The 25752-nt window shown below is 38.5% G+C and overlaps 1 protein-coding gene across 1 annotated transcript in view; it reads left to right on the plus strand.

The window, feature by feature from the left end:
• Nucleotides 1-1174: 1174 nt before the first annotated feature.
• The window catches only part of crim1 (cysteine rich transmembrane BMP regulator 1 (chordin-like)), a 115979-nt gene continuing 91401 nt past the window's right edge, over nt 1175-25752 (plus strand). Inside the window, exons 1-2 of the mRNA XM_056245542.1 lie at nt 1175-2116; nt 17415-17588. Of these exons, the coding sequence (XP_056101517.1) occupies nt 1804-2116; nt 17415-17588 (487 nt within the window). The 5' untranslated portion in view covers nt 1175-1803. The remainder of the gene's footprint in view (nt 2117-17414; nt 17589-25752) is intronic.

The following is a 25752-nucleotide window of genomic DNA, read 5'->3' on the forward strand; positions in this document are numbered from 1 at the left end:
GTTACATTTTGCTGAAAAAAACGTGAAGACAGATTTTTTTTCTTAGGAATAATGTGCACTATATAATGAATCATTCAGAAAATGGCAGGGACATAATGCTGCCTGAATCATAATCATAAACTGTTCGTTCATTGGCCAGAGGAGAATTGGCCCCCGACTGAGCCTGGTTTCTCCCAAGGTTTTTCTCTCCATTCTGTCTCCTGATGGGAGTTTGGGTTTCTTGCCACTGTCGCCTCTGGCTTAGTTGGAGTCAAGACACTTAATATTCAACAATATTATTGATCTGACTGCATTGTTTCTCCAGAGCTGCTGTATATAAATGAACTAAATTAATAACTGATGATTTCTACAACCGAAATGAATCTGAATTTAAGCTGGACAATGATACTATTTTCTTCTAGAGCTGCTGTACAGCCGAAACAAACTTTGTTGCATTATTTTCCTATTATCACTGTAAAGCTGCTTTGAAACAACCGGCATAGTAAAAAGCGCTATCTAATAAAGGTGAACTGACTTTCACAATATGACCAGGAACATGTAATATTAATAAATGTGGCTATTTTGTTTTCACATTGACTTTAAATGTGTACTTAATGTATGAAAATGACAAACAACAATGCTTGCTTCTGGTATGTGCTGTTTTCTTTACATTCAGCGGCAGTGTTCAAAGTCAACCAGGAGAGATCAGTGAGTTCACACAGGCTTCAATGTACAATGTAAGAAAAATTGTTGCAATGGGTTTGTCCAAGACTAGGACCATAAAGATTTGTTAAACCTACATTCAAGATTATGATCTCTGATAAAAAAAGAGATTGTCTGACAAAACCTATTTATGTTTAGGCTATGTTAATATACACTGAACTTTGCGATGGGAAGATTTGTTTTAACATGCTGTCGTGTCTTCTCTTATATCGTGTGTATACTCCTACTATATAAACAAAACATGTTTTGGATGATAGGAAACAATATATGGCCAAAACAAGACATAACAATTCCATCTACAAAATCGTACTAAAGATGTGCAGCCACACAAACTCGAGATTCTTGCAAAGCTATGCGGGCCCCACATTCCACACATGCACCTTCACCAGCGGGAAATATATCACAGACTCCTGCGCTTGAGCGTGTCGTGTTACCAGCATTTCCTGTGTCTCATATCTGGAACGAACGAACTCTCCAATGGAGCAAAGTAATGCGAGATGGGAGTGGTTCCGTTATGAGGTCACGGTGAGGGACTGAGCTGAACGCTCAGCAGCGAGCGCAAGCGGTAGACATGAGACGGACGCGATAGCTGGAAACATTTATTCACACAGCTGAATGAATCTCTTCTGGCAACAACAAAAAGAAAAATAACAGGACCGCGTTTTTCTTTGACAGGGAACTACTGAAAAACATCGCGCTTTGGCTTTAAAGGTGCAGGACAGGCGTGTGTACAAAAGACTCCAAGGAAGAGGCGCGTGAGGAAAGTTTTCCTCCGCAAAAACAAACTGGACGGAACAGTGCAAATATCGTGACGCATAAGCCATGCACTGGTTGTACAGCGTGGGATAGTTCTTCTGGTGTCGTTCATCTGAAGGGGGATGCCTTTTTGGTGGCTTTTGTCAACAAAACTTTAACGCCAGGAACGCCGTATTATTCTGTTCGACAAGAAAACGCGTCTTTCTGAACGGAACATTTCTCGCGCTCGTCCAGAGTCGCTGTTTTCTTCTGTTATTAGTTGGTTTGGCTGGAGGATCTGTTCCTCATCGCGTAGTTTGGGGGACAGGGGTTGGGTTGGATATCTATATTTTTCACTTTTCCTTCATGGCCTCCTCCAGGATGTATCTTCTTATGAAATGCATGCTGATTTTCCAACTTGTGGTGCTGATCGCGAAAAACAGTCGGGCGCTCATTTGTTTGCCCTGTGATAAATCCAAATGCGAGGAGCCCAAGCACTGTACTGGTTCGGTGGTGTTGGGGATCTGCGGCTGCTGCTCGGTTTGTGCCAAGCAGAAGAACGAGAGCTGCGGCGGGGTTTACGGTCTGTACGGGACCTGCGACCGCGGACTCCGGTGCGTGATCAGACCCCCGTTAAACGGCGGCTCCATCACGCAGTACGAGGTTGGAGTTTGCGAAGGTCTGTATACACGTTCCATTTACTCTCTGAAAAGTTGCCATCTATGTTCATTGCTTTAATCGAGGCTAATGATGGTGAAAGGAATTAAATAAATCACATCACTTCTGCCTCCATCTGTATTGGTGAAACTAAACCAAAGCGGATGTTTTCTGGCAAGCTCTTTTAACACTTAATTTAGCCTAATGAAACTAACTAATAGGCCTATCATTGTGTGTTACTGTTCATTTGTAGACCTAGTAATTATTTCATACTAGTGCTAGTCACATCCCAATATAGCCAAGTAACGGTTCCATTTGTTACTGCTAAAAATTGCAAAGATTTATCTCTGAATTCGGTGGATCTGTGGTTCATATGACCTATTAACTTCTATTCCCAGTGGTACTAATACTTGTTTGTTAGTAGCAGTAGGCTACATAGTAGCTAGTACCCATTCCATTAGTTACAAGTAGGTTCCAGTATAGATAGTTCTTGTTTATTAGGTCGTGTGACTCTATCCCAATTACTAGCCTATAACAAATACCCCACTAGTTACAATTCTTACCATGATTGAAATGTTTGTAACAATTGGAATACAGTTGGAATTCCAAGTTAGAATGAAAGTTCTATTATCCAATGAATAGATACTAATAAAGTGTATAGGTTGATAAACAGCAACATTGGAATATGTAGCCTGCTATAATAAGTGAATAGTCCCTATCTGAGCCACAGATCCCTATTGAATTCAACAGAAAGAAAATGCCAGTAGCAATGAATTTGTCACTTTCCTCTATTGGCATAGTATAGTGAATTGATATATTTCATAGTGAAACTGAAAGAAATATTTTCCCCATTGGAGGAATAAAAAATTGGGCTACTGGTAACATTACAAAGATTTAAAGAATGGATGTTAAAACGGCTTGCCACACTATCTGTCTATATGGAAAGGGAAAGAAAATGTGTAAAGTGTAGTAAATCAGTGATTCAATGTGCTGTGTTTGAGATGTTAGAGGATAACCTGGTTCACAGTACAGTATAGTGTATTAGTTTCGAGGAAAGAAAGAAGGAAAAACAAACTCTTGAACATTATAAATCCTGATTACAGCTAATTTCAGTAGAAATGGACCATTATCAGGGCTCATTAGATATCGTAATGTGATTGTAAAGACATTATGGAGAGGATATAGTGACAGCATGAGTCAGAATGTAAGCGTAGGTCCTGTAGTAGCCTACACAACAACACATTTCTCCTGCCTTTATGTCGTTTGTAGTGAAAGACAGGCGAGCTGGTTAATGTGTTTGCAGCATGTCGGTTTTCCGTTTCTTTGGTATGGCTAACGGATTCCGTGCTGTTTTTGGACGTGGTGCCAGCCTCGCTCTTTCCGCCGAGGCTTGTTGGTTTTTCATCGGAATGTCGGCTATGCAACTTAACTTGTGCCTCAGCCAGTTTATTTGACATCGGACCGTCGAGGGACGTGCGCTTCTAATACCTTCAGTCATGAGGCTTTGCTTCTCGGGATGCGTTTTTCTCACCTCACCTTGATTCAGTTAATTGTGCTGTCAAGCACGTCTTGGCTCAGGGTCTTCTTCTCTGTATGGGTTTTCTCCCTGTAACATTCTTTTTAACCCTGGGTTAGTACATTTCATATTTTGAAAGGGTGTTTTTAAATCCTGTGTTATGAAGCCATACTCAAGTGAAATTATGATTACATAATACATGAGCTTTGAACAGTCACATAGCCTAAACTTTCACATTCTGTTTCGTTTCTGTGCCTGAGATATATGCAATGAATATTGTTTGGGAGACTTTAGAATATCCAGAATTGACTGACTGGACAAATAGTCTACAGTTTAAAACAGGATGTTCATCTGTAAAATAGCAATGTTATTGGCCTCATAATATACAAATTAGAACGTAAACCCACGGTTTACATGTATGCAATTTATGAAATAAAATGCACATTTATTCTATGCAATATAGTTCTATACAACATTTTTGAAAACAGAAATTCATTCAGTGTTGTCAATGTCAAATATCAGCTGGTTTATCGGCCTGTCACCATTTGACTTAAAGGGACTCCACCCAAAATTGAACATTTTAATCATCGCGGCTTAATAATATTTGCGCACTCTCATGCCATATGTATATGACTTTATTTACCTCAGATGAACACAAACTGAGATTTTGTGAGTCCATATAATGCAATTGGACGGGTCCCTCAAAGTTGATGAATCAATGTCTTCTGAAGCGAAACGATAGGTGTGTGAGAGAAAAATGCTAATATTTTCAACCTCATAAACTAAAAATCGTCGTTTCCGTGCAACTTTTAAAATGCAGGTTCATGAGTTCATGCCTGAGGTAAATTCCAGTATATTGTGAAGCGTGATGTTTTGGGTTGAGAATCTGCTTCTACGTCACTTCCCGAGGGAGTTTTACAAAACGTTTGAGTCGAGCTTCTCACATATACCTATTGTTTCTCTTCAGAAGACATTGATTCATCATCTGGGGTTGTATGGATTACTGTTGTGCTTTTTTTGCATAGTTATTTAAGTGTAAACTTTGAGGGTCCCCATCCAGTTGCATTTCAAGGACTCACAGAGATGGATTTTTTTTTTTAAATCTTAGAAGAAATCTTAGTTTGTGTTTCACAGAAGAAAGAAATTCATATATATCTGGGACAGCATGCGAGGGATTACATTTTGAGATTCATTTTTGGGTAGAGGATCCTTTTATTTCATGTTTCTGAATTTTTTTTTCTGAATCACCATGTAACTAATGAAGCGACTACCAGAATGTGTTGTCATCTGAAGAAAATTACCCGAGAGATGAAACACTGGCACAGCAATTATCAAGACTCTTAGGCACATTTCTCACAATCTGTAATATTTTCTGAATGCTTGCACATTGTATCGGTATACTTTTTCCTCTGTAGACTTCTGTCGCTGGTTAGGTCTAGTCCAAGTTGGAATGCCAGCTTGGTCAGAGGACATGCATTGCAATGTCACGGGTCAGGTTTCAGCATGGATGGCAATGAAAATTGAAGGCGTCTCGACCGTTTGACATGTAACTGCCGGGGTGACATCTGCTGTAATTCAGCCAAGAAAACACTGCGGCACTGAGTGCCACAGCTACGGCTGTCAGATAAATGAGTCAGATGAGAGAGCGCAGCGAATGCCACTATAGGCCACGTCCTGCTAACCTCCTAACAAACTGAGACCTCAGAGGGTCTTAACAGTGAATTAGAAAGTACAAGTGCTGTAGACCGTGCCTGCCGTGAGTCACCAGGAATTATGAATATCTCAAAGTCCAGTGTGTTGTGGGACATTACAGATTTGAACTGGATTTTCAAGGAGACGTTTAATCCAAAAAAAATTAATTCTGTTATTTATTTACTCATGTCATTCAAGACCTGTTTTCTCTCTTCTGTGGAACACAAAAAGTAACTCCTGGTTGTGTTTTAAATAAAGTGAAATTGACTGACAACAAGGGGTGTCAAGCCTTAAAGGGGTTATATAATGATACATGCACTTTTACAAGTTGATTGTACTGAAATGTGTGTTGGCAGTGCCTGTACACAACCATCATAAAATGATAAAAATCCATCCAGTGTTTTTTTTTTAATCTCCTGCCTCAAATCAAGCCGTTCGACCGTGTGACGTCACACGGTCGGACGCCCCTCCCAGGATTGTTGATTGACAGCAGCGTTTCAACACAGACCCGCCCTCGCTCGTGACCGAGCTGTCAATCATAGTCCTAAGCGATTGTGGTGTTCTGTTCTTGGGTGTAATAACGAACACAGCAGTCATTTTAATGTTCCCAAATCCGAACCGCTGAAGACACAGTGGCTGAGTTTTGTTTTCGAAGGGAATATTCCCCACGAGCAACGTCACTGCTCTCATGTTTGCGGGGATCATTTCTCACCAGACTGCTTTATAAACGAGGGTCGGTATAAAGCTGGTTTTGCTAAGAAGCTGCTCCTGAATAAAGGATCGGTACCAGCTATTCGTGTTCCTGTTGAACCTCCAGAAGAACTGAACTGAGTGTAACGTTTTATTAACCTTTATATTAATATTTATATTAATCTTTGCAAATCGCTTGCACGCTTCACGATGAATGCGGCTAAGGTTTACACTCAGGGTACATTACGGCATGTTTTCTATGTACGACGTTCTCAATATAATTCATAATCCCCCGTTTATAATGAACAACGCAATGAAAATGAAAGTTTCCTGAAGCCGAACAAACCCAAATTTAAATGTTGAATGATAATTACTGAATTTTCCATTTTTAGGTGAACTGTTCCTTTAAATGGAGCACCACAATCCACAGGGGTGGAGGAGAAAACAACAGAAGCAATTTTCTGTTCGAATTGACCGTAAGGTTCACGTCCAAGTCTATAAATTCTTGTGCATTCCTGTGCATGATATTACTTTGACAGGCTGTTTACAAGTGGACACATACATTCGAGATGATGGTCCTGAAATGCCCCGCGGGCTTCTCTGGAGATGGGCTTACCAAGCACATCACATGGAACACCCGGGGGGTTTAGTGTCAGGACCCTCCAGGTGAGCTTTCCCTGAGAAGTGATGTATGATGTGCTGCTTCTCTATTCCGAGAAAGCAGTCAGGGGTCCCTGTGTGAAGCCGGCTGGACTTGACAGCCCTGTGACATTAAAGTTACTTTAGGGCTTATCTCAATAAGAAAAGACCTTTAAACACAGCTCATCATACTGGTCACTGCATCAACTTGAAAGGGTTCAGGTGCAGTCCTAGTGTTTTACATTTGTAAGTGAACTGTTGCACTCAAAATCCTACCATTTTTCAAGAGACATTCGAAAACTGAACTGAAAATGTTTCAAATATATGAAACTTTAGCTTACCGTGTTTTTCTTGTAGAACTGCTTTATTTGTTTGTTGACATCCATATGTTGCCTTGCCTGATGATTATACAAGATTTTAACAGTGTCAGAAAAATGTGCCTTATAAATCACAGATTGCTCTATTTTCATGAAGCTTGGCAGTGGAAGTCCTTCAGAGCCAGAAATTAACTTATACTTTAACTTGTCTTTAGAAAAATTAGCATGTTGCTTATTTTTTAGGGAAACAATATATTAGCTATATTGGTTGGTTATCAGATGATACGTTTTTTTTTTTTTTTTTTTTTTTTTTGATAGGTGAGATAGTATTTTCCCCTATTGTGATGTAAATACAAATGAAACAACTTCTCGAACCAGGAAAAAATGTATGGCGAGACTTGATTTTGTCAATTGGGAATTGATTGGATGGTTGTGGTTTGCTATTGCTGTGATCTCATGTGAGTGACAGGTTGTCCCGCCTGCCTTCTCTTGTGTTCAGCAGAAGAAGAATGTAGATTAGAATGATTTTTAGAACTAACCTATATCTTTATCCTTATCCTTATTATAGTTACTGTCCTTGGTGTGCCCGGTGCTTAAGAATGACTTTGTGAGTTACTGTTCACATGCAATGATAGCCTAGCTGTGTACATTTGTGCCAAAAGTAGAACAGACTTTATTAACTACTTTGAAATGCACAGTAAACTATTTTAAACCATAACAGCAAAAGCATTTATTATTTTGAACACATTTTTTTTCACTTATTCAGATACTATAGTTTTTCTTTAGCAGTTTTCAACAGGATCTTTATCCATCTTTTATGCACTATGTAATGCGTGTATAAATTTGTTAGTCGTCTCTCTACATAACTAAATGTATAGTGCCTTAGAAAAAAACACATCGTAAATGATATTTCCCTTGCTGTACTTGTGATGCTACGGAAGCGTATTGCATTCACTTGAAGAAAAAAAATCTACTCTGTTTTTCTGAATTAATGAGTTAATTATCTCAGAATTACGAGAATTTTTCATGGAAAAAAGTTTTTGCTCTGTTTTTCTAAATTAACGAGTTAATTATCTCAGAATTACAAGATAATTTTTCATGGAAAAAAGTTTTTGCTCTGTTTTTCTGAATTAATGAGTTAATTATCTCAGAATTACGAGATAATTTTTCATGGAAAAATTTAAAAAACTTTTTTCCATGAAAATTATCTTGTAATTCTGAGATAATTAACTCGTTAATTCAGGAAAAACAGAGCAAAAACTTTTTTTCCATGAAAAATTATCTCGTAATTCTGAGATAATTAACTCATTAATTCAGAAAAACAGAGTAGATGTTTTTCTTCAAGTGAATGCGATACGCTTCCGTATGATGCTCTCCTGTTGTGCTGTAATTTATTTGTGTAGCTGACATCCTTCTTCTTGACAACATGCATGGTTGGAATTTTTGACACACTCGCTCTGACCATTTGTGCGGCAGTATATTTCCTAAAGCTTCACCTTGTCCACCTATCTGGAATTGGAGCCCTGAGCTTGACAGTTCATATCCCCAACTGACTGCACCACATTACTGTTAATACAGCACTGGGCTCAAATCATAATCTTCCTGACTAGGAGAAAAGCAGTGGTCTTTATCATTTAAATGGATTCAGACTGGGAAGAATGGGACGTGATTATACACAATCTGTTTGCAGAGAACACCTGGAGAATGAAGCACGTCTGCCCTTATTAATATCATCCACTCCACACAAACCCTGGACTCTGTCTGCTAACAAAGCAGCTCCACATTGGCCTTAATCACTGTCAGACGGAGTTCTTCTTTGTCTAAGGCATTCTTCTGCCAAAAACGCTAAATGACCCATCTAAATAAAGGTTATGCGGTGATTGGGGAACAATGCACTTTGTGATAGAAGTAAACTAAGAAGGTGCTCCAAGTTAAAGGGATGTAGGTCCACTCATTTTAATGTCTAGTTTCATTTTTCCTCACTAGCAGGTGCATTCGGAATCTGCATGTTTTTTATTTATTTAGTCCAAATATGCCTCTCTGAAGTAATAAACCTTATGACGTTCCAGGAAATCCCTAATTTGGACAAAGGCATACATCTATCGCTGTAGCTGAAAAATAAGAAGATAGAAACACTTTGACTTATTAAACATGAACACAATAAACACACCACCCCAACATCAGAATAAAGTATATTTGTAATGCAATGCTAATCGACATAGCATTAATTAAAGTATAGAATACTACAAAATAATATTGTCTGCCTCATTCTGTCAAAAGAAGCCAGAACCCAAATGGAAGTTATTTCAAACACTCGACTGACGTTATGAAGTGAATTTGTAAAAATATGTAATGTTTGGCGTGTTTTGGTTTTCAAATGCCCGACATTACCCTACACCTACATCTAACACTACCTGATAAACACTTTAGTCCCACTATTACCAGAACAGTAATACAGGTTTGGAGTAACATGATGAGGGTGAGTAGATGGTGACAGAATTTTTGGGCAAACTATTTCTTTAAAGTAGAGCATTGCTGCCAGCCAAAGTGCATGCCTGTGTCTATGTTTTTCTTCTTTTTCACAAAAAGGGACAGCACAGGCAGGCTGAAATTTGTTGAGAGAGAACCGGTTGTCTGGTGTAGTCAGTGAAGACAAGCGGAAATGTGTACCCCCTCTCGGCAGCCTCCCTGTCAAGCACTTCCCTGAAGTCTCTCTTCTGCTCCTCAGAGTACTAAGTGTCCTCGGGGGGTTCTGCGTAGGGGCCGGCGGGACTTTTCGTGGTTATAATTCAGAGGATGGAAAGTTAGTGTCAAAAGGGGCTCTGCATTTGAACAATGAACAGGCGATACAGACCGTAGACACTGTTGCAAAAAAGTCTTCCCCTAAAGTCAATTCTAAATTGACTTTGCAGACCATTTATTTCTGTAATGTGACAATTCAGAGTGAAATGGTATATTCAATAAGGAAAAAAGGGGCGGGAAATGATTGGATTGCGAAGGTGGGCATTATATTCCCGATTGGAATCAAACCTGAGGCCTAAACTCTGGTAAAAAAAGTAAAGATTTTTCAAGGTGGTGATTTCTTATGGATTCATACGTTGTGATTTATGCGGAAAGGTGAACGTGATTTCACCAAATGCAACATGTTTCTGGATCAACATTTTTGTTGATCCTGGAACAACATTCCAATCAGTTTTAAGGGACAAGTTTCCAGTTTGTCAAGTTTAGGCTTACAACCAGGGTTATGTGCATCAGGGTTATTCACCTATCATTTCCCTCTGATTTTAAGGATAAGTTGTGGGCAGGGTTAGGTTAGGGTGTAGGGATAGGACAACATTTTCGTAAAGGAATGTTGATCCAGGATCAACAAAATATGTTGATCCAGGAACATGTCTTACTTGACAAAATCACCTTGACCTGTACAAAAATGTGCGGGGCTTTTTTTATCCCATAACTCCACCCCTAAACCCAACCGACAGTAAGCAGGTTGTACATAAATGTATGAATGAGATTGTATGAATTCATACGTATTAGCCACCAATTCGCCAAAATGTAAAAGAGATATTGTGTTGGCTATTTAGTTATTGGTTGACATTATCCATTGGATAGCCTGGGTGACCTGCATATTACTTTGATTAATTATACATTTATTTTAAATTATATAATTAAAGAATTTCAGTAACTTTTAAAAATACTTTTTTTTTACCTTTAAAATTAATTGCATTGATGAATCGTCCACAGCAACATCAGGAATATGCATTAAGTATGCTAAATTATGATGTAATTGTTGAATTTATTACCATATTTTGGGTATTAATAGCTTTTCTGATTTATAACGAGCATTTGTCTTCCTATCTTCACTGTCTTTCATTGGTTGCAGAGTAGCATTTAATGACTAGGGTGTTGGAAATGCTGTCTTTTCCTGACAGAGTAATTAATTGGTTTGGTTGCAAATTAGCAAGCATCTCTTGCTTCAGGAAGGACTCCTGCCTTGATAACAACCAGGTGCCACTGCAGAGTACAGCAGGAAGGCCATGCATCGGCTAGAAGAGGACGATATCATGCTTTGATATCAGCAAAACAACACTTTTCACTGTGCTTGTTTATGAAGAACCGCTGTGTTGAAAGGGCCTTCATTTTATTCCTTCAGTTTTTCTGATTCTAGAAGCCTTTTGTGAGATTTTTTTAGTTGCCTCTTCATCTACCGGACTATATTAGGTAACGTGAGGTGTGAGGATTGTGTTTTCGCATAGTGCAAGGCTTTACAGTTTTTCTCAAATGCTAAAACACATTTCACAAACGTTTCCTCCATGTTCCCCAATGTCTAAACACAACACCCTTTTCTAAAGCTACATAAACACAACCACACCTTCTCACTTCAAAACTCAAACTTTCACACCAAAAGAGCAGCTCGAAGCTTTCAAAAATGTAAACACTATACACATCATTACACACTACAGCAAAACAATTGAAAACACAATGCTCAATTTGTGAGAAGGTTCTTTGTTTCATAACTGCCAATGCATATTTTTAGAAACTTTACAGTAATGGATCTTCTTAGATCTCTGCAGAGGATTAGGCATTTAGATTTGTGAGTTTCATATGAAGAGTATAAATTCTGCATGTACACTACTGTAACACAACTCAATGCAAAAACAGAATCTATTGCACACAACAGTAATCTTGAAAACATGATCAGGGTGTGAAGTTTTTTATTTACTTTATTCACACCACACACACACCACAATCACTGTGCGGCATCGGGCCACATCACAGGCTATATTGTCTCTTGCCAGGCACCGTGGGAAAAACGCCCTGGAATGGCGAATCCATCCTTCGAAGGCCTCCACTGGGATGTCAACACAGGCCAGCTCCATTGCCCTTAGGAGGTTCTCTCTAGTGTATGGTTGTCTGTCATAAACCTTCCATCTCCACGATGAGAAGAACTCCTCTATAGGGTTCAGGAAAGGGGAGTAGGGTGGCAGACAGACGTTTAAAAAGTGGTTACTGTTGGTGGTGAACCACTCTCTGATTTGGTTTGTTCTGTGAAAGCGTACATTGTCCCAAATGATCACATAAATGCTCCTCTAGGAAGGTGAGGAGACGTTGGGTGTTGTAAGACCCAAGGACAGCATGCCGGTGGACAAGCCCCTCCAAACCCATGGCCGCACAAAGAGTAATATTACCCCCCCCGTTGGCCAGGAACCTCAGTGATGGCTCTTTGGCCAATGATGTTACGGCCTCTTTGCCTTCGTTTCTGCAGGTTGAAGCCAGCCTAATCCAGGAAGAGGTACTCATGAGGTCTAGCCATCGCGTCCAACTGTAATATCCTCTGTGAAAATGTGAAAGTGCACAGGTGTTCAGAACAACAGTCAATCAGGTAGCACAGTATTGTCCAGAAGTACTGTAGGCCACTGAGCAACACAGTATGTCCACTAACTGTACTGTGAACATGGATGTATACTTACTTGCACATACTTGTAACGTAGGTCTTTGTGTCGCGCAGAGTTGCGCTCAAAGGGAACCCTATAGACCTGTTTCATCCGCATCTTTTGGCGCCGGAGAACTCGGTCTATTGTGGCCAAGCTGACATCATCAATGCTCTCAAAGTTGACATTATCGGCAATGACTTTGTCTCTGATCTCCCGGAGTCTAATGAGGTTGTTCTCACGAACCATATCCACAATGAGGGTTTCTTGTGCCACTGTAAATATGGCAACCCTCCCACCTCTATGTGGCATTCTTTCAACTCTAAAGAAAGAAACATGTGTTGACAATACCTGTTGTGTTGTCTGAATGCCCTGATAATGGTGGCCACGGTGAACCTACTCAGGTTTGGACGGACTCTTAGTCCTGCTTCAGCCATTGTCATGCCATGGACAATGACATGGTCAATGACTGTTGCTCGCATCTCGTCCGTAATGATGGTGTGAGGTTGTCTTGCTCTCCCTCCTGGACCTTCTCCTCTTCCTCGTTGGCCTGCTCCTCTTCTTCCATGGCCAGCTCTTCTCCCTCCTCTGACTCGAATTCCTCTTCCCCTGACTCTGCCTTCATCCATTGTGTTTGTTTGTAATCTTCAGCAAACTGTGCACTCTGAACTTGCTTTTATACATGTGGTCACAGCATTAGCAACAAGTGTCTTCAATTTTGAGTCGTTGTGTGTAATGAATGACGCCAGGTGTGTTCATTGTGTTCAAATATTGCTGACTGTGGCAAGCATTTTGCATCACATGAGCTTTCATTTGAGAATATGAGCAGAGTTCTTTTGCAACTTGTGTTTTAGCAAGGAAAAATGTGTTAAGATTTATGAGAACGGAGGATTGTGTTTTGTGAATTGTGTCTTCATGTGAAATGTGTTTATGATATTGGAAAATGATGGCTAGATTTAGTAAATGTGTTTAGACAACTGGTCATTTGATTTAGAGGATTGGCTTTTGTGTTTTAGCATTTGAGAAAAACTGTAATACAAATATTGAGTCTTGAGAGAATATGATAGAAGGAGCAGTTGCACTTTAGCCTGGTTAAAACCAGACCATTCTCAGTTGTAACTGAGTTATGGTCTGGCAAAGCGTCATAGACAAATCATTTCCAGAGGGGCGTCACCAACGGATGTCGTGGATAGACCTAAAACCAATCAGAGTGATGAAGGAGATGACGTATGCAGAGCGGCGGAGAAACATCTCCGAGTGTTGTTCTTTGCTCGGCTTTTAACAAAAAGGAAACGTTCAAATCGCTTAAAACAGACGCGATAGCTGATTCGAACAAGTGATGTTCGACGGTGGCATCCATCTTTGTAATGTAGGCTACAAAATCTGCTTCAAAATCCCAGCGCTGTCGTCATCGTGTAAAACCCGCCCCAACGTTTCTGATTGGTGCCGCGATTTCGGCGGATTGGAAATGGGCTTGAATGAGCTCTTTGCCAAGACTAACTTTCAGAGCAAATCTAAATTTGCCGGAAGTTGTCTGGGTTTTCCCAGGCTAGTTGCACTTTTGTGATTGGTATTAAATTATTGCGATAACTCACATCTCCTGACTACTTTTGTATGTGACATGCTTCAAACTGAGAATGTAAAATATTCAAGAAGAATATTTTAAAGTCGGCATGAAGTGTAAATTCACTCTAGTCTATGTCTTATTTATCTTATTGTAAAAGATTCATCCATGCAAATTAAAAAATATTTTGAGCTCAATATTTGTTTGTCAAAATGTCAACTCAATCTTCCTGTGAAACGACAGACTTCTCTCTGGTGACATATACCAGACTTCTCCAATCATTTCATCCGCTTAAACCCCACCCTTTTTTAGAGTCAACCCAAAGCTTGCATTCAGATCTGCCTCCGCCCAATCGACAGTCCCTGCACCAATTTCTTTTTCTTTTTTGATAATCTGTTTCACTGAGATGTTTGTCACAATAGAGAACAAAAGATCTGTCAATACTTTTGTTACCTTTTTTATGGTTTTAGTGAATGTAAAAACTAGGATGGTTCTAATTTAGACTTGTGACAACACTACAGTAATGCTGCTGTCAAGTGTATCCAAATTATCGTAGTTTCAAAATGAATGTAAATGGAATCCTCCACAATGTTTTAATTTCCAGTGGGAAATTATATTTTATTGAACACTGATTGTCTTTCTGGGGTTTGGAGGCGTATCAATTAAATACTCATCATGATACACGCAAATTGGTCATGATATAAGTTGTAACTCTGAATGTGTACCAATTATATTGTACTAGGGTTATCAACTTAGCATGTTAATTTTCTGCGATTAATTACATTAAACAAGCATTTTGTCCAAAACCGTGAACCTGCTTGAACCTTGCCTTTTGAAAACACTTGTGATAGGCTTATATTTAATATGGAAATACAGTACAACAAAATAAGCATAACATGCTTATGTAATTAAGCATATCATGTAATTATGAAATAAGCATTATGAAATTATGAAATAAGCATATCATGTAATTAATTCGATTAACATTTTTAATTGATTTTTAATTGACATTTTTGTATTGAATACAATACAGCTTGCCAGGAAAGACGGCGCGTGTAACTCGATTATTATTATTATTATTATTATTATTATTATTATGGATTATTATGGGCTGACTTGGTTAGGCATTTCTTATCAGTCATTAAGCTTGGAGCACAAGAATGATAAAAAATATAGTTAACACATCAGTTACTCATATTATGCATATTTTCTCTTCATTTTTGTTGCATTAGCACTAAAAACATCCTGTGTTTGTCAGGAAGTGAAAAAGAGAGAAAGAAATGTGAAATTGCATCTGACTGAAATCACTTGAATGCACATCACGTCGTAATTATGATTTCTGAACTCGTAAGTAGGATCTTCCCAGGAGGTCTTCAAGGCAATGCTGTCTGTGAACATGCCAAGCTGAATCCCGCTGTGTGGTTTGGACCACCGCGATGTGTTTATCATGTGAACCCTATGCCAGGCTACTGACAACCCTTGTTTGGCAGGGGACTCGACCCTCCACACCCAGCTAAACGACCCGAAGCTGGTCTGGAGAGCCATGCTTAGTTACGGAAGAATCAGCTGTTGACAGCAGCTATTTGGGGACTTCACCCCTGTGGCTTTGGTGAAAACAACAAGTGCAGGGGCTTTGGAACATCAGCTTCTAGTCCTTGATTGTTAGAAGATCACATACTCACAGTCCCCTATATAGATAGGGACCTTGTGTTCTTGCGTCCCACGGTATGGGTGTTGTGCCGTACAGCTGGAATCACACCCATCAAATGCAGATGACCGAAACACTGTGTGCAGCTGTGATTGACCCTACAGTGAACAGACAAGGGCGGGTGAAAGGAATGTTTTTCCATGACTTGTTTATCCACAGAGTATTTAAAGCGACCCACCCAGGGGTTGAGAAGTTATGGATACAAAACAAAGTCATTTAGTAGTCTAATTTCTGCTAAGGTTTCTCTGCAGTACCAGGCAGGTTTCTACAGAAATCTTTCTGACTCAACAGCCGAATTGCTCACAGAAGCACAAGGCCCGTTATTTATTGGCAAGCGGGCTGCATTCCTCGGAGGCCGAAAGACACAAATTACACGCATGCAGATGCATCTACATGCATGCGCTGGTACTTAGTGCACTGGGTCTGGATGATGTGTGTATGCAAATAAATCCGTGTTTTGGACCGATTCATTAAAACTCTACTCTAGTACTCTACTGTAATTTATATTACTAAGGTCTAGTATGGAAAATTAATGGTCAAATGACATGTATTAAATTAATTTAGTAATAATGTATTACTTTACAACTCTAATTTCCCCATTAAGACATGTTCCTGGATCAACATAGTTTATTGATCCTGGATCAACATTTCTGCCCTAAAATGTATCCCTACCCCTAAACCTAAACCTACCCATAACTTGTCCCTAAAATCAGAGGGAAATGATAGGTGAATAACACTGATGTAGAAGCTTATAATCCTGGTTCTAAGCCTAAACTTGACATAAACTGTAAACTTGTCCCTTAAAACTGATTAGAATGTTGTTCCAGGATCAACAACATACATTAATATGATGTTAGTGGTTTCAGGCTGTTAAAACATGCAAAACAATTCTCATACACCTTCACTGAGCAATACTCTGCTGATATAAATAAATAAATAAACTGGCCTAAGCTGATTTCCTGGTAAAGCTGGTCTATTGGGTGGTTCTCTAGGGGTTTTGGCCACTTTTCAGCTGTTCAGTGTGGGAAACCAGCTGGCTGCACAGCTTGACTCGGTTGTGAAACCAGATAAGACCAGCTCAAACCATCTTCAGACTGGTTTAAGCTGGGGTTTTTTGTATGTTTTCTAGGGAATACAATATCATATTTATGGTTTTTATAAATAAATTGTAAAATAATTTATTTAAAAAAAATATTCAATATATCAGCCAGCCCTGGTGTGTTCCCATCTTGAGTGTGTATTCATCCGTACTAAGCACACAAACATGCGTGCGCACTGATAAGGTGAACATGCAGTGGGCTGAAATACCAGCGCTTGTATCAGCAATGTGTGTTTGCACTGCAAATAAGACTTCATAATGTTCCTGGTAGATAGAAGCGTCTTCAGGGTCGGGGTCATTCTTATTTTGAAAATGTGCTGCTCTCTGCCACCATTTATTTATCGTGTAAGTCGAGAGAGGCTAGGAACGTAGAAACGGCATAATCCTTTATAACAAGTCTACGTTTCTCTCCTATTCCTGAGTTCTGCGATACCCCTTGGACCTCAAATGCACATGTAATTGGCCACGTGCTCTTTTCTAGCATTCAGTAGCCTCATTACTTCAGCATCATCAGACCAGTTGGCTTTGGGGAACCCGCGGTTTTAATGATACTGTGAAAATGTATCGGGCCCGATTCTGAATTTTAAAATACTCTGTTTGATCTGGTAATGAATTTCTGTTGCTGTGGCATTTTCATTGATATGTGTCTCTTTCATTTTCGTTCAGATGAAAACTGGGATGACGACCAGCTCTTGGGCTTTGAGCCATGCAATGAAAACCTGGTTACGGGCTGTAACATCATTGATGGGAAGTGTGAATGTGACAGTGTACGAACATGCAACAACCCATTTGAGTTCGCTAGCCAGGAAGCCTGTCAGACAGCCCTGCAGAAGATTGAAGGTACCTCTTATTTCTCCATTCTCATTATCTTTTCTCTCTATCTACTTCCAGCGTGTAAGAGACTTGTACCTGCATGCGCGTGTCTTTCTGCAGTATTCATAATGTCATCATGCTATTTAATGCGTCCTTGATGGGTTTAATCTTTAAAATATGTGTTTGAACTTTCGATTGCTTGACTTTTTGAACATACAAAAAAACCTGCTTTATAATAAGTTCATGTACAATTGATGCGGGGTCATTTTTTTTTTTTTTTCACTTAATTTCATTTCATTTTATTTTATTTTGTTTGTTTGTTTGTACAAAAGTGCAGTAGGTTTGCCAAGATATTTTTTGTTCTATTTTAAACTTCACCCTAAATAAGAACCCTAAACAAATACTAATACAACATATTTTTTGCATTCGCGAAGCCACTGCATCATAACGTGTTTGTCATCCCTGGAGCCTTTTTTATTTTTTTTTACATAGTTGTTTGTTCTAATTCCCTTTCTTTTGTAAAGGGTGGGGTAGCAAAAGAGTATTTTCTCCTCTTTTCTTATTGGCATCCTGCTTAAATGACAGCTTTTTTTTAAGCCTGTGATTAAACAAGCAAACAAATCTGATTTACTAGAGGCTGATAAGGCTCCTTTTAGAGCTATCAGAATGCAAATGTTGCGTTGAAAAATGCAGTCCCTGATGGATACTTGCTCGCATTCTCTGAGCGTGCCTGTGCATTCAGTACTAGATGGTGGCACACTGGCAATTAAACATAAAAATACATGCTTGTTATCACAACGGTCATAGCAACGGGTGCAGGGCCTTGTTGTTTTATAGCGGCAGGTGTGCTTTTCGTCATCCCTGAAGCCAGCTGTGGCTATTTTTGAAGGTTTACCCCCTGTTTTAGTTTACTAATAGGTGCTTGTCATGTTGTTTTGACTAGTGCTTTAGAGTTGTTGCAGTTGTCACTTGTTTATTGTGATGTTGTGTCTAGTCTGCGATGTTGTTTTGCTTGTCTATGTGTGGAGTTGTCAATTTGCTAGAGATGTTGTGTCTAATAGATAGTTAATTCTCTTGATGAGTAGCTCGTTGTTGATGTTTTTTTTTCTAGTGGGTGTCAGCCTATCATGTTGATGCCTTTGTCCTTTTACAGTGGTGGCAGGCTAATAAAACAGGGGTGGAAAAAATATATATTACACTAAGCAATACCTGGTTAAAAAAAAATAAAAATAAAAATAAGCTGATTTGCTGGTCTTAGCTTTTCTCCTAGCTTGGTTAAGCTGGTCTGTTGGCTGGTTTTAAATGGCACTTTTCAGCTGTTCAGTCTGTTCAGGAAACCAAGTGAAATCCTGTACGTTATGTGATGCAAATGTACAAAAAAGTATTATTTTACAAATAATTCACTATGGTAAAAACGTTTTAAGGTCATAGCATAGTATTTTGCAAGGAACTATGCACAAATATGTCTTTATTAATCAATAATCTGCCCTGTAATCATAAAAGTTGGGTTACACTTCATTTCAATGGTCCACTTTAGACACCTTAGACAACTACAAGTAACTTTGCGTCTACATGTCAACTAACTCTCATTAGAGTATTAGTAGACTGTAGTAGACTGTTAGGTGTTTGGGTTAGTAGAATAAGTTGACATGTAGTTGCAAACTTACAAGTAGAATGTCTGTTAAGGGACCATGAAAATAAAGTGTTAGTAGATATTAAGCAGACAGTCTACTAATACTCTAATGAGAGTTAGATGACATGTAGTTGCAGTGTTACTTAATAGTTAGCAGAATGTCTAAAGTTGACCATCGAAATAACCAAAAGTTATTGGTGTTTTACTGCCACTAGTGTTTAATTTAACTGGAAACTGCAGTGGGTTGTACAGTATGTATAGGTTTTTTATGTAGGTAGAGGTAGGCACATTTTCCCCAATGAGTCTGTTTAAGAAGTGCCTAAAACTCAGAACAGGAAGTTTTGCATAGGCAAGTACCACTCATATTTCCTTCTGAAAATATGAAAAAAGCAACATAGTAAGTTCAGTAATACGTTTTTAATAAACTGTGTATAGACACTACCCACCTATTTGCCGTACATAGCACACATTTTGTTGCTAGAGAACGTGATGCATTTTCTGGCTGCTGCGTAAAGTTGTTTTTCTTCCAGTCTCCTCATACATCTGTTTGCGTTGAGTGCCGTGAGGAGCGTGGGCCAAAGCACATGTTTCGCAGTGTTGTAATGGTATGCGCTCAGCAGTTATCATTTGCATAAGAAAAACATTACTGTCTTGATTCATCAACCTGGCCATCTTTTGTGTCTAGAGTCAGCAGACATTGTGAGATTTTATTGATTTCACATTAAACAATTGCTTCTGTCACACAGAAAGTGGAGCCGTCACGGTAATATGATAAAATTCTATCTCGTACTTCCACTTCTGTTGCTCTCATTGCGCTGTTGGTGAAAGAAAGAGACAGAAGTGTATTTAAAACAGCAGAAATATGGGCTTGTTCTTTGAGGTCGTTCACCCTATTCAGCCCGATGGAAAAACGTCCTCCTCACAAGGGAGTGTTTTGTTACGGAAAGATGGCAGGCACAAGGGCAAACTTTGAATAGATAAGTGCTATTGATATTATCAGAACGGGCCCCATTTTGAAAGGTTTGGTGACCTCTTGGTTTTCTTTAGCCAAACTGTGAGGAGTGGGTCTTTCTCAAAGGACAGTGAAGATTGATAATCCCGTCGCAGTGCCCTCTTCAAGGTTCCCTAACAACATCTATAGTCTCTTCTACCGTTGCTACTACAGGAAATCAATCCTCAAAAAAACGGTAATTATATGTTGACCTTTGATGTCTAAGTAGATTTTGTCTCTGGGTAAAAATTCCAGAGCAGTAAATCATCACCAGACCTGATGGAAAGATGTTCTTCGCATCATGTCTTCGGATCAGCTCTCATCTAGTATTGTAGTATGATCTATTTTAGGTAAATCCACTCTTTACATGTCAGTCCGACGTGTCTTTTCTAAGCGGGCGGATATAATCTGTCTTTGTGAGACTAGAAGGATGGTAAAACTGACCTTAAAAGACAGATCTTTCAGATACTGTCCAACAGATACAGGTTCAGGTTATTGTACAGAGACACTGGTCTAGGGTCTCAGATTTGATTAGGGATGTCCATTTGCTTGAGAAAATAATACTTAAACTATGACATATTGAGGAATTCAATTTCTGGCCAACCGGGATAGGCTCACACAGAAACGGTGCCCTTTGGTATATTTTGGCATATGTATTGAGGGAGAAAATGTGCGTTATACAAAGGGAAGGGATTTAAATTTGATCAAATCTGTTAAACTGATTTTAAGACAGTAGATATAGGCATTGTCTGTGTTTTTATTTACTCTAGAATGGCCTAAATAATGAAAATATATTATACTGTTGATGTCAGATTTGTTTACTGATTTAAAATGTCATTGAAATGTAATCATGACAAATAGCGTTTTTTCCCATTCAACTACTGTAGATCACAGCTGAACTCGTATGGCCTTTGTTTAGATGGCTGCAAAGTGAAATGACTTTGAAGGGATTTCAGATCGCAGACAGTATGCCAATCATGTATTTTTTCATGAATTCTTTTAATAAGTCTCTTATTCTCACTAAGGCTGCATATATTAGATAAAAAAAACAGTAAAAGCAGTAATAATGTGAAATATTTTCTGTTTTCTATTTTAATATATTTTAAAATGTAATGTATTCCTCCAATGGCAAAGCTGAGTTTTCAGCAACCATTATTCTTCAGTGTAATAACATTTGGTGCTCAAGAAACATGTTTTGGCTTATTAATAGGTTTGTGGAAACTTACATTTTAAAATGCATTCAAATTGAAAACAGTTATTTTAAATAGTATAGGATTTTGCAATATTACTGTTTTTTACTGTATTTTTTTTATCAAATAAATGCAAAAGAGACTTATTTCACAAACATTAAAAAAAACTGAATTGTTCCAATTTTTTCAAAATCCAATAATATAGTATAATTAAACACATTTTATCTTGTAAACTAACTAAAGTTTGGAAATACAAATGGGAAAAAGGTCCAAGGGCTTGTTTCACAGTGTCAAACACTTTGTTTTAATGGTAGAGTGCTTTTGAACATGCAGACTTTTGGATCAATTATGACTTCTGAGCTCTGGGTTTAGGTTAGTCAAGGCAAATTTACCGTCAACTTAAAATGACTGGAGCTAAACAGCAGTACGGGTATGTGCTGGAGCTCTTTAGAGAGAGCCTGTGTTTGAAATTAACATGGAGGTGAATGGTAGTCTTCCACTAATCCAGTTTAGACCCCTGACCTAGAGGTTGGAGTAATTTGGTAAGTGTATGAATGCACTACTTTTAGAAACAGTCGCTTGAAAAGATATAACTTGAAATTTTGCCAGCTATGGAAATAGAAAGCTTATTTTATATTTGTGTATATATATATATACCCACCAACCCAACAAATGCTGGTGGATTTCAGCAGTGGCGTGTAACGCAGTCACTCCTCCTAGCTACTTTGGCGGGTTGAATTTGATATATAATATATAATTTTTTTCAATTGTAGTCTTTTAAAAAGGAATCTGAAATAGTAAACTAAGTACAATGTAGTGTTGTCAAAAGTAGCGATTTTTCAACACATATCGATACTGAAATATCTGAAACACTTCCAATTCTCATCAATACGACACCAGCTGCGCGTTCTCTCTCTCTCATCTCTCCGACTGCGAGTTACACACAAACCCTCCTCCCCTCACTCACTCGTTTAATTTGCTCCGCATGAATATTGTTGGTGTTACAGTGCTTGAATTTCTACGTGGGATTGCGTGTATTGCGCTTAATTTTACTCATTCAGGCAGATTTTGTGCTAAGACTCAAAGCACATAAAGCCACCCTCTCAGTACTAAATTTAGTTATTTTTGGCTGCTTATTGTGCTTAAACAGTCAAATACACACAAAATAATGACAAAATGCCAGTCTTGGCGAGTATTCACGTAAACACAGTCAGTTATGTTTTAAGTGAATGTAAACAGTTGAGAAAGAAAATGCATGTGTAACAGTATAATGGATCTGTGAGTCAAGTCTTAAAGTGACAACAGCCTAGTATACCTGCTGCCAAATTATGAGATAATATAAGAAAATATATGCATGGCAGTTTTTTCTCATGGTATCGATGTCAAAATTGTGGCCAGTGAAAATACTGAGTGGCTAGTAACTTTGAAAAACCACTAGCCACAGTGGCTGGTGACCAAAAATGTTAATGTCAAGCCCTGTATATATCTATATTTATATATATATATATATATAAAAAAGGAAACCTGTAAGCGTAGCAGCTAAAAAGAATGAGGGGATGGAAATATGTTTTTCTTTTTATTGGAAAAGCGTGTATGTTTGAGAGAGAAAGTGAGTGTGAACAGGAAGTTTTGTTGTGTGGGACTGGGACTCTGTTCTGCTTTTACTGTTGGTTTTCTCTGACCCAGCTCAGCCAAAGCACATTAAAGGAAATGCCAAGCATTCTTGCAGTCGAGCTGTGTCTCTGCTGCCCTGGCAGGATTACAGTGGAGAATATTTGTTCTGGGGAGCCGGCCATGCTAATTGCAGGCCCCGTTGTATGCAGGGAGAGAGCAGCTTCATGCCAAAAGCAACATGTTTCTGTTTTAACAATGTCCTGTTTTCAAAGAGAGCGTGGGGGGTCGGCCAACCCAAGAACGGAATGCCTGAAAGTACTGTACTTTGACTTTCCCTGTTGTCCCGTAGAGGAAAACGCAAAGGCATTCAACCGTCTGATGTGGAACATGGGCAGAGCTCCATGTGTGACGATGTGTGCTGTGCACCATGAACAACTGCTACTAGTTGAACAATTTGTATTCAGTAACGATGACTAGGGCTGGGTAATATGGCTAAAAGAATATGAAAATATTTTCTGGCTTTGGACCATATTCAAAATATGTCACAAGATTGATTTATTTACTGTGAAAAAATGTAGTCAAGTTAAAAAATAATCAAAGCATTTTCATAAGAATGATATTTAACCATTTTCATTTCTATGCCACATGCACCAATATAGCAATGCATCAAAACAACAATATTTGCTTATTGTAAATACAAAATGCAATGCAATAACTTCTGTAAATATATAATGATACAGTTTGAATCGAATAAAATTAAAATGCATCTTTTCCCCCTAAACCTCTAATATATATTAAACCCTGTATAATTTGGCTGATTTCAGGTTCATCTGACATCAATTGGATGCTTTTATAGCAGACGCCGCGATCTTCAAAAGCAGCCAGACAGAATGAAACTGAAAGCATGGGTTTCTCGTGCTTATTTTTAGGTTGAAAAACACTGTTGCACAAGTGCAGCTTGTGGTGTGTGGAGTGTGTATGTCTCCAGTGTTTTTTTTTAATGAGGGCTGAATTGAATTTTTAATTGAAATAAACTTTTCTGGGTGGGGTTTGCTCATGCCAGCTGTCTAAAACCACAGCAGGCTGTCAGCACGCTAATTTATGCACAGCTTAATTTCTTAAACTTTAAATTTAAATACTGTGTATATATATATATATATATATATATACATGTACTGTATGCTTGTACTGTATGTATGTACTGTATGTATGTATGTATGTATATCATTTTTGTTGGCATTAATTCATTATTGTAGGGGCAGAGTGTAATTAACCTGTGGTTTTTCAAAGGTCTGCAAAAATATCCACAGCATTCTTGCTACGGGTTATTTTATCCTCCCCTGACTTTGGCAGTGGTAAATGTTTGAGGACAACTGTCTGGTCAGCACGAATCTGTTCTTCCTCTTCACAGGAGCCAAGATTTAGAGCCGATGCGGCTTTCGAAACTCGCTCGCATCAATCTGTCCAGGCGTCTGGACATTCTAGATGTTGTGAGAACCAGAGCGCCACCACATCGCAAACAGGTGTTAATTGGATGCGGCCCCGTCACATCTACAGGGTCAGCTCTAGCGCACGACATGAGTAGTTTCCCTTCCTTCTCCTGAGGCGGAAAATTAGAGGTGTTAAAACCATTGATTCCGTCACCTTTGCCACGTGTAGTTTTCTGGCAGAGACATGTCAGTAGAACTTCCTTTAGAGCTTATTGCCTTTTAAAATCAAATCTTTTTCATTTACCTTGTAAATAAATCTTGTTTGGGAGTTTAGTGGCATGTTAGCAGGCCTCGCTGGTGACCGTGACATCTTATCCCACTGTTTAAGGAGCTTTAAAGGACTTACACCTCGACTTACAATAGATTAATTGATTTCAAGGTATTTTGCAGCACTGTCACCATTTACTGACTACTCATGGGCAAGGCGAATTTTGCTTAAACTTCAGATTTTTTTCTCCCAAGAAAAGTAATTGTAAGTTGCCAATGTCTTAATGTATTGAAGAATATATATATATATATATATATGTATGTGTGTGTGTGTGTGTATATATATATATATATATATATATATATATATATATAAAGGGCTATATATATGTGACCCGTGCTGGCAAATGGAGTTGGAATGCGCACGGGATAATTTCAAGCTACAGGCAAAACAAGTGAAAAATGTCGAAATATTTTGAGGTTTTCACAAAAATGTGTTAATTAAGCCCTCTTCTAGCGATCCCAGTGCTCCAAATAGCAATTAAACATATAAAAGTGTCTTTATTTGTAAGTTTTATGGGAGGAGTACCTTTCCTTTGTCCATGAAAAACGATCTTACTCGCGCTGACTGACAGATCTGAAGCGTGCACACAAAGACTCCTCAGACTCGATCCCGATATATACATTTTTATTTTTACATTTTACATTTTATACATATACATATTTACAGAATTACAGTATTTCAAAATATCTGTCTTGGCAGGATTTCACATAAACATTATCTGTTATGTCTTAAGTGAACGTTTAACTGTTGGGGAAAACCATCTGATGTGTAATTATTTTATATCCATGCCGTACAGTAGGTCTTAATATATAGGCTGTCTGTTTCATTAATGTTAATCAAACAATTGTGGTATCATGGAAAAAAAAGTTGAATATATATTTTGCTTATAGATATTTTTCTCAAAATTGACTTTGCTGACTATCGACTTCAAATAGGTGTAGCTCAGTCATAGCCTGGGAAAATCCAGACAACTTCCGGCAAATTTAGATTTGCTCTGAAAGT

Source organism: Rhinichthys klamathensis, unplaced genomic scaffold, assembly GCF_029890125.1.
Source record: "Rhinichthys klamathensis goyatoka isolate OS25496 unplaced genomic scaffold, OSU_Roscu_1.1 h1tg000032l_1, whole genome shotgun sequence".
Classification (NCBI taxonomy): Eukaryota; Metazoa; Chordata; class Actinopteri; order Cypriniformes; family Leuciscidae; genus Rhinichthys; species Rhinichthys klamathensis.